The following is a 13718-nucleotide window of genomic DNA, read 5'->3' as shown; positions in this document are numbered from 1 at the left end:
CCATCTGACAGTGTTGATGACGGAAGTGAAGAGAATGTGGTTTCTCTCAGGCAGAGAATAGATGGTTCATGGAAGATACCTGAATTTAGGTATTCAGGAAGGTCTCTAAATATCCATGTTGTGAGTGTCAAAGGTCTACTATATCCATACTCTTCAAAAGATTCAATAAAATTCCCAAATGAGATTAGAGATTCCTGGAGTCCACCCAGACCCACACCTCTTCCTCTCTAACACATAATCCCATAACGCCCTGTCATAAAGTCATATAAACTAGTGAAGAAATCACTGTAGGTGGAGCTAAGTGGAGAAGAAGGACAGATATGAAATTCCAAAGGAATTCAGATTTTGAAATTCAGGAGGTATTCATGTATTCTATCAATGGGTAGAACTTCTGGATAATTTAGAGGAAATTACGGGAGCCACAGCTGAGTAGAAAATGGAGACGACACTGGGGATCATGATCTTGGAGTTTACTCACAGGACAGTTATGATCCTGGATTGGTCATGCTGGGCACAAATCTTCTTCATCAAGTTGACGCTCTCCATTGTCTGGAATTTCTCAGCATTGATGAAAAATATAGGGCCTCGGGCCGTGGGGTAAAAGTCACGTTCCAGAGGAAACATCCAAGCATCCAGAGCCACAGCACACCTGGAACAGGACCAGACATGTGGAGCTGCCATGTAGAAACTCAAGCAAGAACAGTTAGGGTAGTTCTCCCTTCAGCGGGGTAAAAGCTCAGAAAGCGAGGAAGGGGAACCAGGGCCCATATCCTTCAGTTAGGATCTTGGTTAGAGATCACTTTTACCTGTCGCCAAAAATCCTTCTAGATTTTTAAACTCTCTGAAAACAAGGATCAGACCTCCTCCTTCTCTTGGATCTACTCTCAGGCAGCTGACTTGAGTCATACAGAATGGCACTTCATTCATTTACTCATTCATTCATTCACCTCATCAAGTACCTACTATGTGCTTAGCCTTGTGCTGTGGATCTAGAGATAAATGACACAGTTGTTGCTCTCCTGGAGCTCCCAGAATAGCAGTGGAGATAGAACACACGAGGTAGCAAAATACAGTTTAGTGCCCTGATTGCACAAGCTGCTAAGTAAGCCCAGAGCATACGTGGCAGGAACGTCAGGGAAAGCCTCCTTGGTGCCACAACTCAAAGTCATGGCCAGTTTGTCCAGCAGTAATCTCTGTCACCAAGGGCAAAACTAAGGCCCTAAGATTAGCATCCTACTCTCCCCCACCCCCAATGCTCCTCCAGTCTCCTCCATCTCAATAAAGAACAATCATCTTCCACTCAAATGATGGACACACAGATGAAAAACCTTGATTCCTCTCTTTCCTTCACCTCAAACATCACTAAGTCCTGAAAATTCTAAAACCTATCCTGACTCCCTTCACTTCTCTCCATCCCACTACCTCCATCCTAAAGCAAATCCCTCATTTCTCACCTTGACTCTGAAATAGCCTCCTTGTTTCCAGTCTTATCCTGCTACAACCCACTCTTCACATAGTGGTTTTTAAATGTAAATAAGATTTTTCTATACTTAAAATCTTTCAATGGTTTCCTGTCATACTTAGAATAAAATCTAACTTCCTTACGCTGGCCAAAAGGCCCCATGACCGGGCCCGTTTATCTCCCTGATCACACCTTGAATCGCTTCCCCCTCACTCACTATGGTCCTCCCACACTGAAACAGCAAGCTTCTTTCCACCTCAAGGCCTTTAGCTGTTCCCTCTGCCTAGAATGATCTTCTCCTAGACCTTTATGTGGATGGCTTCTTTGCCTTTGAGTCTATCTTATGTCACTTTCTCCAGGAAGCGTCCACATACTCCAGCTTATTAGCCTATTTTACTTTCTTCGGTGCACTTGGGTGCCAGGGATTTGATTACTTGTTTACTAGTCTCCTCCCACAGCAACATAATTCCATGAAATCAGAGACCTTGCTTTCTTCTTCACCACTGAATCCCCACCTCCCAAAACAGTACCTAGCACAAAATACATGCTGAATGAATGTATGGTGTGTGGAGCTAACAGCAGCATCACTGGGAAACTCACCGAAATCGGGTCTCCTTGGCCAAAGCCAGAATAGCTGTGGCCCCTCCAAATGAATGTCCCATTACAGCCACGCGGCTCATGTCAATGCTGCCCTGAAAAAGCCAGGTCAGAAACACAGGGGTGCATTTTTAGGAACTCTTCAGGGGCAAGAGGAAGAAACAGTGAGACAATGATGCAGAAACACAATACAGTGGGCGAGACCTCCAAAACCACGGTATTAAGCGCCTCTTGCCCACTGGAGAGCAACGGGTCAGGCCATCCCTGGACTGAACAGCCTTCTGTAGGCAGGAATTCTGAAAACCACATTTTTCATCTTTATTTTAATAATCTTGCCACCTATAATATCTGGATGAGGTAGATATTCAAATATCTATGAATAAATGAATAAACAGATTATATGATCTATCAGTATAAGAGCACGTTAAGAATAAGAACTCTCAGGACTTCCCTGGTGGTTCAGTGATCAGGACTCAGCGCCTTCACTGTGGTGGCCCGGGTTTGATTCCTGGTCAGGAAACTAAAATCCCGCAAGCCGCATGGCGCGGCCAAAAAAAAAAAAAAAAGAATAAGAACTCACTTCATTTAGATCCTTGCCTTATAACCAATCCAACCAGAGGGATGGATGACACATGCGCCAAGTCAAGGACAGAATGGGGGCACTCCTACTGCCCCTCCACTTTGCTCTGAAGCAGGGACTGCTTGTACCAAAACCAACTCAGGTTCTACCTCCTCCGACATCTGTCCTGACTTTTATCTAGCAAAGTGAGCCTGCTCGCTCTAACGTGCTCTGCAAGCATCTATTTCTGGTTGTCCCTAGAAGCCTTCAGGACATGGCTATATAAAAAACCACTGCAGCTGCCTGCTAAGTGGCTCAAAAAATCGCTCCAGGATTTGCTGCCCAGCCTCTGCCCTGAACCCATGCTTTCCTTTGCTCTTCCCAACTTCTATCCCAAGTTTTTGTATCTAAATTCTCCCCTCTTTGCTCAGTACCTTTGGATTGGTCAAGGCCTCTTCAGCTTTTTTAATAAGTTAATATATTTACATAACTCTAAAATCAGGAGTATATAGAGAAGTCTCCCACCTACCCTATTCCCTTTCCACACAGTTGCCCACTCCCTACCCAGACAGGTAAGTTGCTTGCGTCTTTGCAGAGCTTACTTATGCCTACACAGGTAAACATGAATATCTACTTTCCCCCCTTTTACACAAGTGATATTGTATCTTACTTTTTTTACATAATAATATTAGTACGTAAAGAGCTTCCTTATTCTTTTTTACAGCTACATTTGATTTCACCATGGTACAGACAGCTAGTGATCACCCAAACTGTTCTTCTTCCTAGACACACAGCTAGACTCTATTTCCCAGCAGTTAGATGTGGCCTTGTGACTTGATGTGAGTGATAGTGGTCTTGTGATAGAATATGAAAGTGATTATCTCCATTTACAGGCATGGTCTATAAAAACTCTTCCATACAAACCTCCATGCTCTTTCCCATTCCTGGCTTAACGTACATGGTGAAGTTGGGTTTCACAGGTGGAACAGGGTAGAGCGATTAGAAGAAGGGAGCCTGGATCCCTGAGTCAGCCCTTGTATAGAAGCACCCATTTTGGACTTCAGGTGGGAGAGAAATAAATTTCTCTTTGTTAAGCCACTGAGATTTGGGGCTTACATGTTATAGCAATTAGTATTATCCAAAATAATACATCCATTGTTCCATAATCTATTAAACCAGCTGTGGTCACTTATGGGTGAACATTTAGGATACTATCAATTTTTGTTATTACAAACAACACTGGGATGAATAACCTTGTACATACATCATGTTACATGTGTGCAGGGATGTATAAAATAAATTCCCAGAATTGGAAATTGCTGGGTCAAACACTATGTGTATTCGTGCTGTTGAGAACTATTGCCAAACTGCCCTGCATGGGGCAATCTGCACTCACTCTAGCAATGGAGCAGAGCCTACTTCCCCACAGCTTTGCCGACAGGGTGAGTAATCAATTTTTGGATCTTGCTCAATCTGATAGAGGAAAATTCACTTAGCTTTTTTCATTCTGTATTTCTCCAAAAGGCTGCCTCTTAACTAATCCAACTACACATAGCCTGCCATCCCCCGCTGCCTGTCTCAGGCCCACAGGCCCACAGGCCTGAACTGCAGTGCCTGGCCCTGCTTATCCGGTGGGGACTGATGACATACACCATATAGCGGGCAAAGCTCTCTAGATTTCAGGTCCTGCCTTACCTATTGGCCATTCAGGCTGATGTTTCTTCCTGGAAGACTTTTCCAGAGCCTTTAAAAGATATTTTCTAAAGAGGCTTTGGGGCACACCGCATAGGCAAAAAGCCCCAGTTTAAAGTTTGACTCTACCACTTGCTTAGCTGTGTAACCTTGGGCAGATACTTAGCCTCTTAGATCCTTGGTTTCTTTCTATGTAAAGAGATAACAATGCATATGTTTGTGAAAAGAGCTCTTATCATAGGAAGTCCTCACAAAGGAGTAATTATTACATATTTATATATATATATGTATATACCATTCTCACTCATACAATGGAATATTACATGGCTATTAAAAATCATGCCATAGAAAAATATTAACTGGAAAAAGAAGACATTCATACTGTTTTGCAAAATGAAGAAAAAGGCCACAAAACAGCTTGTATTAAATAGTAACATTATTGTTTTTAAAAAAGTGCATCTTAAAAGAACTGGAAGGACAAACATCAAAATGTCCAAAAAACTCCGTTTCTTTTTCCTTCATGCTTTTGTGTGATTTCTTGGTCCTCTAAATAAAGCCTGAGCTACTTTTGAAATTACGGAGGAAAGGACTGGATAGGGGAGGAAAATGTGCCTTCGTAGGCACCAAATTCCATGGGGGGGACGGTTTCTCTCCTCCTGGGGGGTTCTTGGGATTCCTTTAAAGGCAGGAACGAGCCTGCAGTAGACAACACACATTGTATGCGGCTCCATAGCCCTTCCTTTGTGGAACAAACCATCACTCCCTCACCCATGCGGCCCCGTGGGGCTGTCAGTCCTGGCGCTCAGGTTCCCCTGACCCGGAAATGGGTGTATAATGTAGGCAGGCCAACCAGAATACCCTATCCCTCTGGCACAGTGACTGGCCCGGAACGGGCATGTGACCCAAGCAGCCCATGGCCTTTCCAGATTGCTGAAAGCTATCAGAGTTTCTTTTCCTTTTAGGTCTGGAGCTGAGTTGAGATGCAGGTTTGGAATATGCCAGCAACCACCTTTCTTGCCTAATGGAGAGAGTCTGGTGAGAATGAAGCCCATATACACAGAGTGGAGCTGAGCCGGGAGAAGGGAGAGAGTGCCAGAGCTTTGATGACAATGTTTGAGACCCTGGATCTAGCCAATCTGCTTTTGGTCTTCCTACTTAGTTGGGCCAATAAATTCTCTTTTGGTTTAAGCTAGTGAGTTAGGCTTCTGTTATTTGCAACCAAGAAAGTCTTGATGAATAAAATGTGCTCCAGGTCATACCAACCGTTGCCATACCTTCAAGGTCATCAGATCCAACCCGCCAGGCACGGTGTTGAGGACAGTCTGCCCAGCAGCGGCCTCTTGCAGGACAGTTAACACCCTCAGGCACTCGCTTACCCTCTGATGCACCTGCAACAGACAGTCCCAGTGGGAGCTGGAATACCGCACAACCATCCAGCGGGGATCTCGCTCCCCTACAGAGCTGAGGAAGAACGCAGAGATGCTGTGCCCATGCACGTCTCAGCCAGCACTGCGGTCCCCACACCCTGAGAAAGGCTTAGCTCCCTCAGAGCCACTCACGTAAGCTCCACCTAAGAGCACAACGAAGTCAGCTCTGCTGTTCAGACTCTACCTTCCTACCCATGATACACAGGGGTATAATATGGGTACACAGTGTGCCATATGAAAGCACTTTGACAACAAAAGGACACAAAAGTGCTCCTATCATCAACCCAGTACTGGATTCCACTTGCCCACTTATAGCACATGTCTATTGTTTTGGTCTGCATAGCACTCACCTGCCCCCACTTCTCCTGTTAACCCTGACTTTTGAGGATTGCCCCTCCCCCCAAAAATTTAGTAATGTATTTCGGATGGGAACTTCGTATTTTGGTACTTCTCCCCAGCCTCGGAGCCTCTATCCAGGATTTTTCATCTTGCAACTTGGGGTAGAAGTGGGGGACAACCCCAAAACAGCCCTATTCTCTCAGAGGGTGAGGGCAAACATATGCAACCTCATAAGGTAAGCCAGTTAGCAGATGAGCCCAACCAGCAGAGAGACAGAGATAAAAGTGAAAAACAAGTCCCAATGGCATTTGAGTCTGGTTCTAGCAGTCTTGCCCTTCCCTTGTCTGCTTATATAAGCCAACCAATTCTCCTTTTTGCCTAACAAACTTAAGTTAGGTTTCTGTCACTTGCAACTGTAAGAGTCTTGATTAATACCTCATTTCTCTGATGTGACAAGCTCAGAACCACTATGACCAAGATATCAAGAGAGGTTAGTTCAAAGTCTTCTTAGTGAGTGTTTTATAGGGAGGACAGGCTTAGTAACTCTCCCTCCCCACTGGCATAAGCCTACCTGGCAATTCCGAACGTGGAATTCCTTCTCCCCTTCCTCAATTTGACGGTGGGGGATCCATTCCTCCTCCAGTGACTCGCTGTTGGGCTGGTTCTCCTCTGGGGCCTTCTTGCAGAAACAGGTTGCTGCAGCTGACCCATCCCTGCAATACATGTGCCATCAGAGAGAAACCAGAAGACACTTGGACTTATTTCTCCCCTTTACCAAATCCTCCTTTTCAGCCAAGACATTCTAGATTATCCTTTAGCTAATAGGGAAAAAGATCGGGGGCACACATAGGAGAGTAGAAAAAAATGTGGATTTTGGAGACTGACCTGGGTTTGAACCCCAATTCAGCTATGTCACTTTCAGCAAGTTATTCAACATATTTGAACCTTGGTTTCCTCACCTTTAAAATGAATATAACCCCGACCTTGCACAGTGTTGTGAGAACTAGAAATAATATATCTATAGGGAAATAGCCTATACCCTAGCCCACTGCAGGCACCCAACCCATGATGGTTCATTGTGAATGTCATCCCTCACCTGTGCTCTGGTACAGCAACCACAAAGCCATGGGAGGCCAGCTCCATGCAGAAGGCTGAATACAGTGTCCTAAAGATCCAGGAAGGAACCGAGAGAAGTGATCAAAAAATGGCCTACCCTTAGCCCCTAGTCCAACCACGCTCTGCTAGTAGCCATCTCAAAAGATGGAATGGAGGAAGTTTCATTTGCAGCAGCCCTTCCCCAGGAGCTTTTTCCAGCCAGCATACCCCTGCTCTCACCAAGGCTCCAGCGTCCTCCTCCAGGGAGCATGTGCAACTCAATCCACCGTGTTTTTCAACCCCATACACTGATGCATCTCCTCCACCTCCAACCCCAAGAGTTTGGCTACTTCAAACAACTGCATTCTTATTGTCTATATATTGTATGTCTCCCAAATTAGTTGGTAAGCTCCTTGAGGACAGGGACTCTGGCTATTTCTTTAATATGCAAATATGCATCTGTGATTTAGCATGTGGGTTTTTTTGGTATGTCCTCCAACTTTCCAGAAAAAATATGGCAGACACTGCTAATTGCCTACTCCAAACACCTATTTTTCCCTTCCTCCTTAATAACAGAATCTAATTTTCAGCTGAAGACACTGTCATGCAAAAAAATATGACATTTCCCAGCCTCTCTGCAGCCAGGTTTGTCTGTGTGATTAAGTTCTAGCCCAGCAATAGAAATATAATGCTATCCTCCTAAGTAATTTAAAACTTTCTTGTAGATATATCTTAAAAAGTAAAAAGAAACAGGTAGAATTAATTTTAATAATATATTTTATTTAACCCAATATAGCCAAAACATCATTTGAACATATAATCAAAATTTTTAAATTAATGAAATATTTTATTACATTCTCTTTTTCTTTTCATATGAAGTCTTTGAAATCCAATGTGTGTTTTATACTTATAGCACATCTCAGTTTGGACCAGCCATATTTCAAATGTTCAATATGCACATGTGGTTAGAAGCTACCAATAATGGACAGAGCAGCTCTAGTCAATGGGATGTAAGCAGTTGTGTTATATAGAACTTTCAGGAGAGTTCTCCCTTCCTATTGCATAGACTGCGGATGTAATGGTTAGACCTAAAGCAGCCTGGGTCATGAGATACCCTTAGAAATAGAAGCTACATGTCTAGTTTTCTGACAGCTTTGTAGAACTATCATATCAGCTCTGTCTACCTCTAGCTTTCTTTTTATCTGAGCAAAAAATACATTTTATGTTATTTAGGTCACTATCGTTTGGGGTTTTTCTGTGAAATACAACTTACTCAGATCCTAATTGATGCGGAAAGTCAGTGCCTTAAGTATCTTTTCACGTTCTCTCACTTCTCTCAGGGAGGCAAAGAACTGGACTTGAGAGCCAGAGATTTCTGATCCCTTCCCAGTTTAAACTGTAACTTTGGACAAGTCTGCCTTTCAGAGCCTGTTTGCTCATCTGTAAAATATGCATCCCCCTCCCCACGTACGTCACAGGACTGTGTGGGAACCAGAGGAGACAGAGGCACATTACAAATGGCTAGGTAATGTTTAAATATATATACTCCTCCCTGGGATGGGAAGCCAGAGGTCTGTGACTCATGGGAAGGATTTCAGGTCCTGAATTAACCACAGATGCAACAAGAGGAAACCATGTCCCTTTACCTCCCTGCCCCTTTTCTTGGAATTTCACTATGGTTAATGAAGAGTATTTATAACTGATTCACCCCAGTCTATTGAGATCTGAAGCCTCAATACAGACTCTTAGTCCAAAAAGACCACTCTAAAGTCATGTGTTCACCTGCTCTCTCTATAAAATACCTGTCAGCTTAGGAAATAATATTTCTTAGCTTCTCTTCCCCACTAGACTACAATCTGAAAGCAGGGTCTCTATTTTATTCACTACTGCATACCCAACCCCAGCACAGCACATGGCAGGTACTAAATTTACTGAATAAGAAATCAACATTGAAAACCATCTTGGACTTCCCTGGTGGTGCAGTGGTTAAGAATCCACCTGCCAATGCAGGGGGTACGGGTTCGAGCCCTGGTCTGGGAAGATCCCACATGCCATGGAGCAACTAAGTCCGTGCGCCACAACTACTGAGCCTGTGCTCTAGAGCCTGCAAGCCACAACTGCTGAGCCCATGTGCCACAACTACTGAAGCCCGTGCACCTACAGCCCGTGCTCCGCAACAAGAGAAGCCACCGCAATGAGAAGCCTGCTCGCCGCAACTAGAGAAAGCCCGCGTGCAGCCATGAAGACCCAACGCAGCCAAAAATAAAAATAAATTAATTAAAAAAAAAAAAGAAAACCATCTTGCTGCCTTTCTAGCCTCATCTCCACATCTGCTCTCCACTTCCTGCCATGCGTTACAGTTATGTGAATCCATATTCAGTCTCCTCTACTGGATGCAAATTCCTTGATTTGTTTATCTCTATATGTCCCACCTTCTTTTCATGCCAAGGAGCTGGCACAGAGCAGGTGCTCAACAGATATCTGCTGAACGTATGGAACCTAGCAAAACATAAATATTCATTGGGAAACTACTATTTTCCAGGTAATGCCCTAGGCACTGGGAAAGACAGAAGACAGACATGGTCTCTGCCTTTGTGGAGCTTACAATCTAGTTAAAAAGACAGACATTAAAGAATAATCACATAAGTAATTAATTCATTACAATTATGTTAAGTACTGAGAGGTACAGATTGTCTTATGAAAGCACACCACCGGAAAACTTAACCTAATATAATATAGGGGTCAGGATGGGTGTCCCTAAGAAAGTGACACCCAAACTAAGACCCTGAAGGTAATTTGGAATTAGCCAGGCAAAAGACGAAAAGGAGGAAGAGGAAGAGAGAAAGGAGAACAGCAAGTATTCCAGGTAAAGGGAACAGCCACAAAGCACAGCACAAATGAAATCCCTGAGGCAGAAACTAACATAGTGCCGTTAGGGTTGTTTGTCTGGAGAGCTGGAGTAGGGCAAGTAGCAAGCAACAAGGCTGGAAACTTTGTCCTGGACCTGCATTCAGGTAAGCCAATGACAAGAGCTGAATTAAGTTCAAAGTGCTATTAAAAAGATCTAGATAGGGAAGTTACATTCATTCATTCATTCAACAAATATTTATTGCACATCTACAATATGCCAGGCACTGTTCTAGGTGCTGGAATGACAAGATCATATTTGGTTTTAAAATAGATCTGCCTGGCTACAGTGTAGACAGTGGTTTGGGTGGAGGTGGGAGGTGTGAAAAGGCAAAAATAGATGCCTTTGTGTAACACTTTGGGACATAAACTAGACTTAAACGTTGATGAATGAACATACAGAGAGAATATTCACAAGCTTAAATAAGAACGCATGTACTACAGTCATTAAGCTATGTATATAACACACCAAGGTGTAAAAATCAGAATTCATGGGGAGAATTCTGAATGGATACTGACTTGTAAAACTTGGACCAGTGAGGATTAACCAAGATGGCGGAGTAGAAGGACGTGCTCTCACTCCCTCTTGCGAGAGCACCAGAATCACAACTGGCTGCTGGACAATCATCGACAGGAAGACACTGGAACTCACCAAGGAGGATACCCCACGTCCAAGGACAGAGGAGAAGCCACAGTGAGATGGTAGGAGGGGAGCAATCAGAGTAAAATCAAATCCCATAACTGCTGGGTGGGTGACTCACAGACTGGCGAACACTTATACCACAGAAGTCCACCCACTGGAGTGAAGCTTCTGAGCCCCAGGTCAGGCTTCCCAACCTGGGGGTCCGGCAACAGGAGGAGGAATTCCTAGAGAATCAGACTTTGAAGCCTAGTGGGAATTGATTGCAGGACTTTGACAGGACTGGGGGAAACAGAGACCCCACTCTTGGAGGGCACACACAAAGTAGTGTGCGCATTGGGACCCAGGGGAAGGAGCAGTGACCCTGGGGGAGACTGAACCAGACCTACCTGCTGGTGTTGGGGGGTCTCCTGCAGAGGCGGGAGGTGGCTCTGTTTCACCGTGGGGACAAGGACACTGGCTGCAGAGGTTCTGGGAAGTGCTCCTTGGCGTGAGCCCTCCCAGAGTCTGCCATTAACCCCATCAAAGAGCCCAGGTAGGCTCCAGTGTTGGGTTGCCTCAGGCAAAACAACCAACAGGGAGGGAACCCAGCCCCACCCATCAACAGTCAAGTGGATTAAAGTGTTACGGAGCTCTGTCCGCCACAGCAACAGTCAGCTCTACCCACCAGCAGAGCCTCCCATCAAGCCTCTTAGATAGCCTCAACCACCAGAGGGCAGACAGCAGAAGCAAGAAAAACTACAATCCTGCAGCCTGTGGACCAAAACCCAGTTACAGATAGACAAGATGAAAAGGCAGAGGGCTATATATCAGATGAAGGAACAAGAAAAAACCCCAGAAAAACAACTAAATGAAGTGGAGATAGGCAACCTTCCAGAAAAAGAATTCAGAATAATGATAGTGAAGATGATCCAGGACCTCGGAATAAGAATGGAGGCAAAGATTGAGAAGATGCAAGAAATGATTAACAAAGACCTAGAAGAATTAAAGAACAAACAAACAGAGATGACCAATACAATAACTGAAATGAAAACTACACTAGAAGGAATCAATAGCAGAATAACTGAGGCAGAAGAACGGATAAGTGACCTGGAAGACAGAATGGTGGAATTCACTGCTGCGGAACAGACTAAAGAAAAAAGAATGAAAAGAAATGAAGACAGCCTAAGAGACCTCTGGGACAACATTAAACGCAACAACATTCGCATTATAGGGGTCCCAGAAGGAGAAGAGAGAGAGAAAGGGCCAGAGAAAATATTTGAAGAGATTATAGTCGAAAACTTCCCTAACATGGGAAAGGAAATAGCCACCCAAGTCCAGGAAGCGCAGAGAGTCCCATACAGGATAAACCCAAGGAAAAACACGCCGAGACACATAGTAATCAAAATGGCAAAAATTAAAGACAAAGAAAAATTATTGAAAGCAGCAAGGGAAAAACGACAAATAACATACAAGGGAACTCCCATAAGGTTAACAGCTGATTTCTCAGCAGAAACTCTACAAGCCAGAAGGGAGTGGCATGATATACTTAAAGTGATGAAAGGGAAGAACCTACAACCAAGATTACTCTACCCGGCAAGGATCTCATTTAGATTTGATGGAGAAATCAAAAGCTTTACAGACAAGCAAAAGCTAAGAGAATTCAGCACCACCAAACCAGCTCTACAACAAATGCTAAAGGAACTTCTCTAAGTGGGAAACACAAGAGAAGAAAAGGACCTACAAAAACAAACCCAAAACAATTAAGAAAATGGTCATAGGAACATACATATCGATAATTACCTTAAATGTGAATGGATTAAATGCTCCAACCAAAAGACACAGGCTTGCTGAATGGATACAAAAACAAGACCCATATATATGCTGTCTACAAGAGACCCACTTTAGACCTAGGGACACATACAGACTGAAAGTGAGGGGATGGAAAAAGATATTCCATGCAAATGGAAATCAAAAGAAAGCTGGAGTAGCTATACTCATATCAGATAAAATAGACTTTAAAGTAAAGAATGTTACAAGAGACAAAGAAGGACACTACATAATGATCAAGGGATCAATCCAAGAAGAAGATATAACAATTATAAATATATATGCACCCAACATAGGAGCACCTCAATACATAAGGCAACTGCTAACAGCTATAAAAGAGGAAATCGACAGTAACACAATAATAGTGGGGGACTTTAACACCTCACTTACACCAATGGACAGATCATCCAAAATGAAAATAAAAAAGGAAACAGAAGCTTTAAATGACACAATAGACCAGATAGATTTAATTGATATATATAGGACATTCCATCCAAAAACAGCAGATTACACGTTCTTCTCAAGTGCGCACGGAACATTCTCCAGGATAGATCACATCTTGGGTCACAAATCAAGCCTCAGTAAATTTAAGAAAATTGAAATCATATCAAGCATCTTTTCTGACCACAATGCTATGAGATTAGAAATGAATTACAGGGAAAAAAAACGTAAAAAAGACAAACACATGGAGGCTAAACAATACGTTACTAAATAACCAAGAGATCACTGAAGAAATCAAAGAAGAAATCAAAAAATACCTAGAGACAAATGACAATGAAAACACGACAACCCAAAACCTATGGGATGCAGCAAAAGCAGTTCTAAGAGGGAAGTTTATAGCTATACAAGCCTACCTAAAGAAACAAGAAAAATCTCAAGTAAACAATCTAACCTTACACCTAAAGAAACTAGGGAAGGAAGAACAAACAAAACCCAAAGTTAGCAGAAGGAAAGAAATCATAAAGATCAGAGCAGAAATAAATGAAATAGAAACAAAGAAAACAATAGCAAAGATCAATAAAACTAAAAGTTGGTTCTTTGAGAAGATAAACAAAATTGATAAGCCATTAGCCAGACTCATCAAGAAAAAGAGGGAGAGGACTCAAATCAGTAAAATCAGAAATGAAAAAGGAGAAGTTACAACAGACACTGCAGAAATACAAAGCATCCTAAGAGACTACTACAAGCAAC

The 13718-nt window shown here is 43.2% G+C and overlaps 1 protein-coding gene across 7 annotated transcripts in view; it reads right to left on the bottom strand.

Moving 5' to 3' along the window:
• Nucleotides 1-13718, bottom strand: part of PAFAH2 (platelet activating factor acetylhydrolase 2) — a 45983-nt gene that overhangs the window by 19988 nt on the left and 12277 nt on the right. For 6 of the 7 annotated variants that reach the window (XM_082366838.1, XM_082366834.1, XM_082366835.1 and 3 more), the window contains exons 5-9: nt 7173-7241; nt 6648-6789; nt 5585-5698; nt 2063-2154; nt 479-649 (exon numbers count right to left, since the gene is read on the bottom strand). In XM_082366838.1, coding sequence (XP_082222964.1) covers nt 479-649; nt 2063-2154; nt 5585-5698; nt 6648-6789; nt 7173-7241 — 588 coding nt within the window. Of the gene's footprint in view, nt 1-478; nt 650-2062; nt 2155-5584; nt 5699-6647; nt 6790-7172; nt 7242-8444; nt 10591-13718 lie in introns of those variants that run through there. The other variant, XM_082366839.1, reaches the window with a different exon arrangement.

Source organism: Balaenoptera borealis (assembly GCF_965194805.1).
Source record: "Balaenoptera borealis genome assembly, chromosome: 1".
Classification (NCBI taxonomy): domain Eukaryota; kingdom Metazoa; phylum Chordata; class Mammalia; order Artiodactyla; family Balaenopteridae; genus Balaenoptera; species Balaenoptera borealis.
The sequence above is the reverse complement of the archived record's forward strand: the minus strand, read 5'-3'. Positions and strand labels throughout refer to the sequence as shown.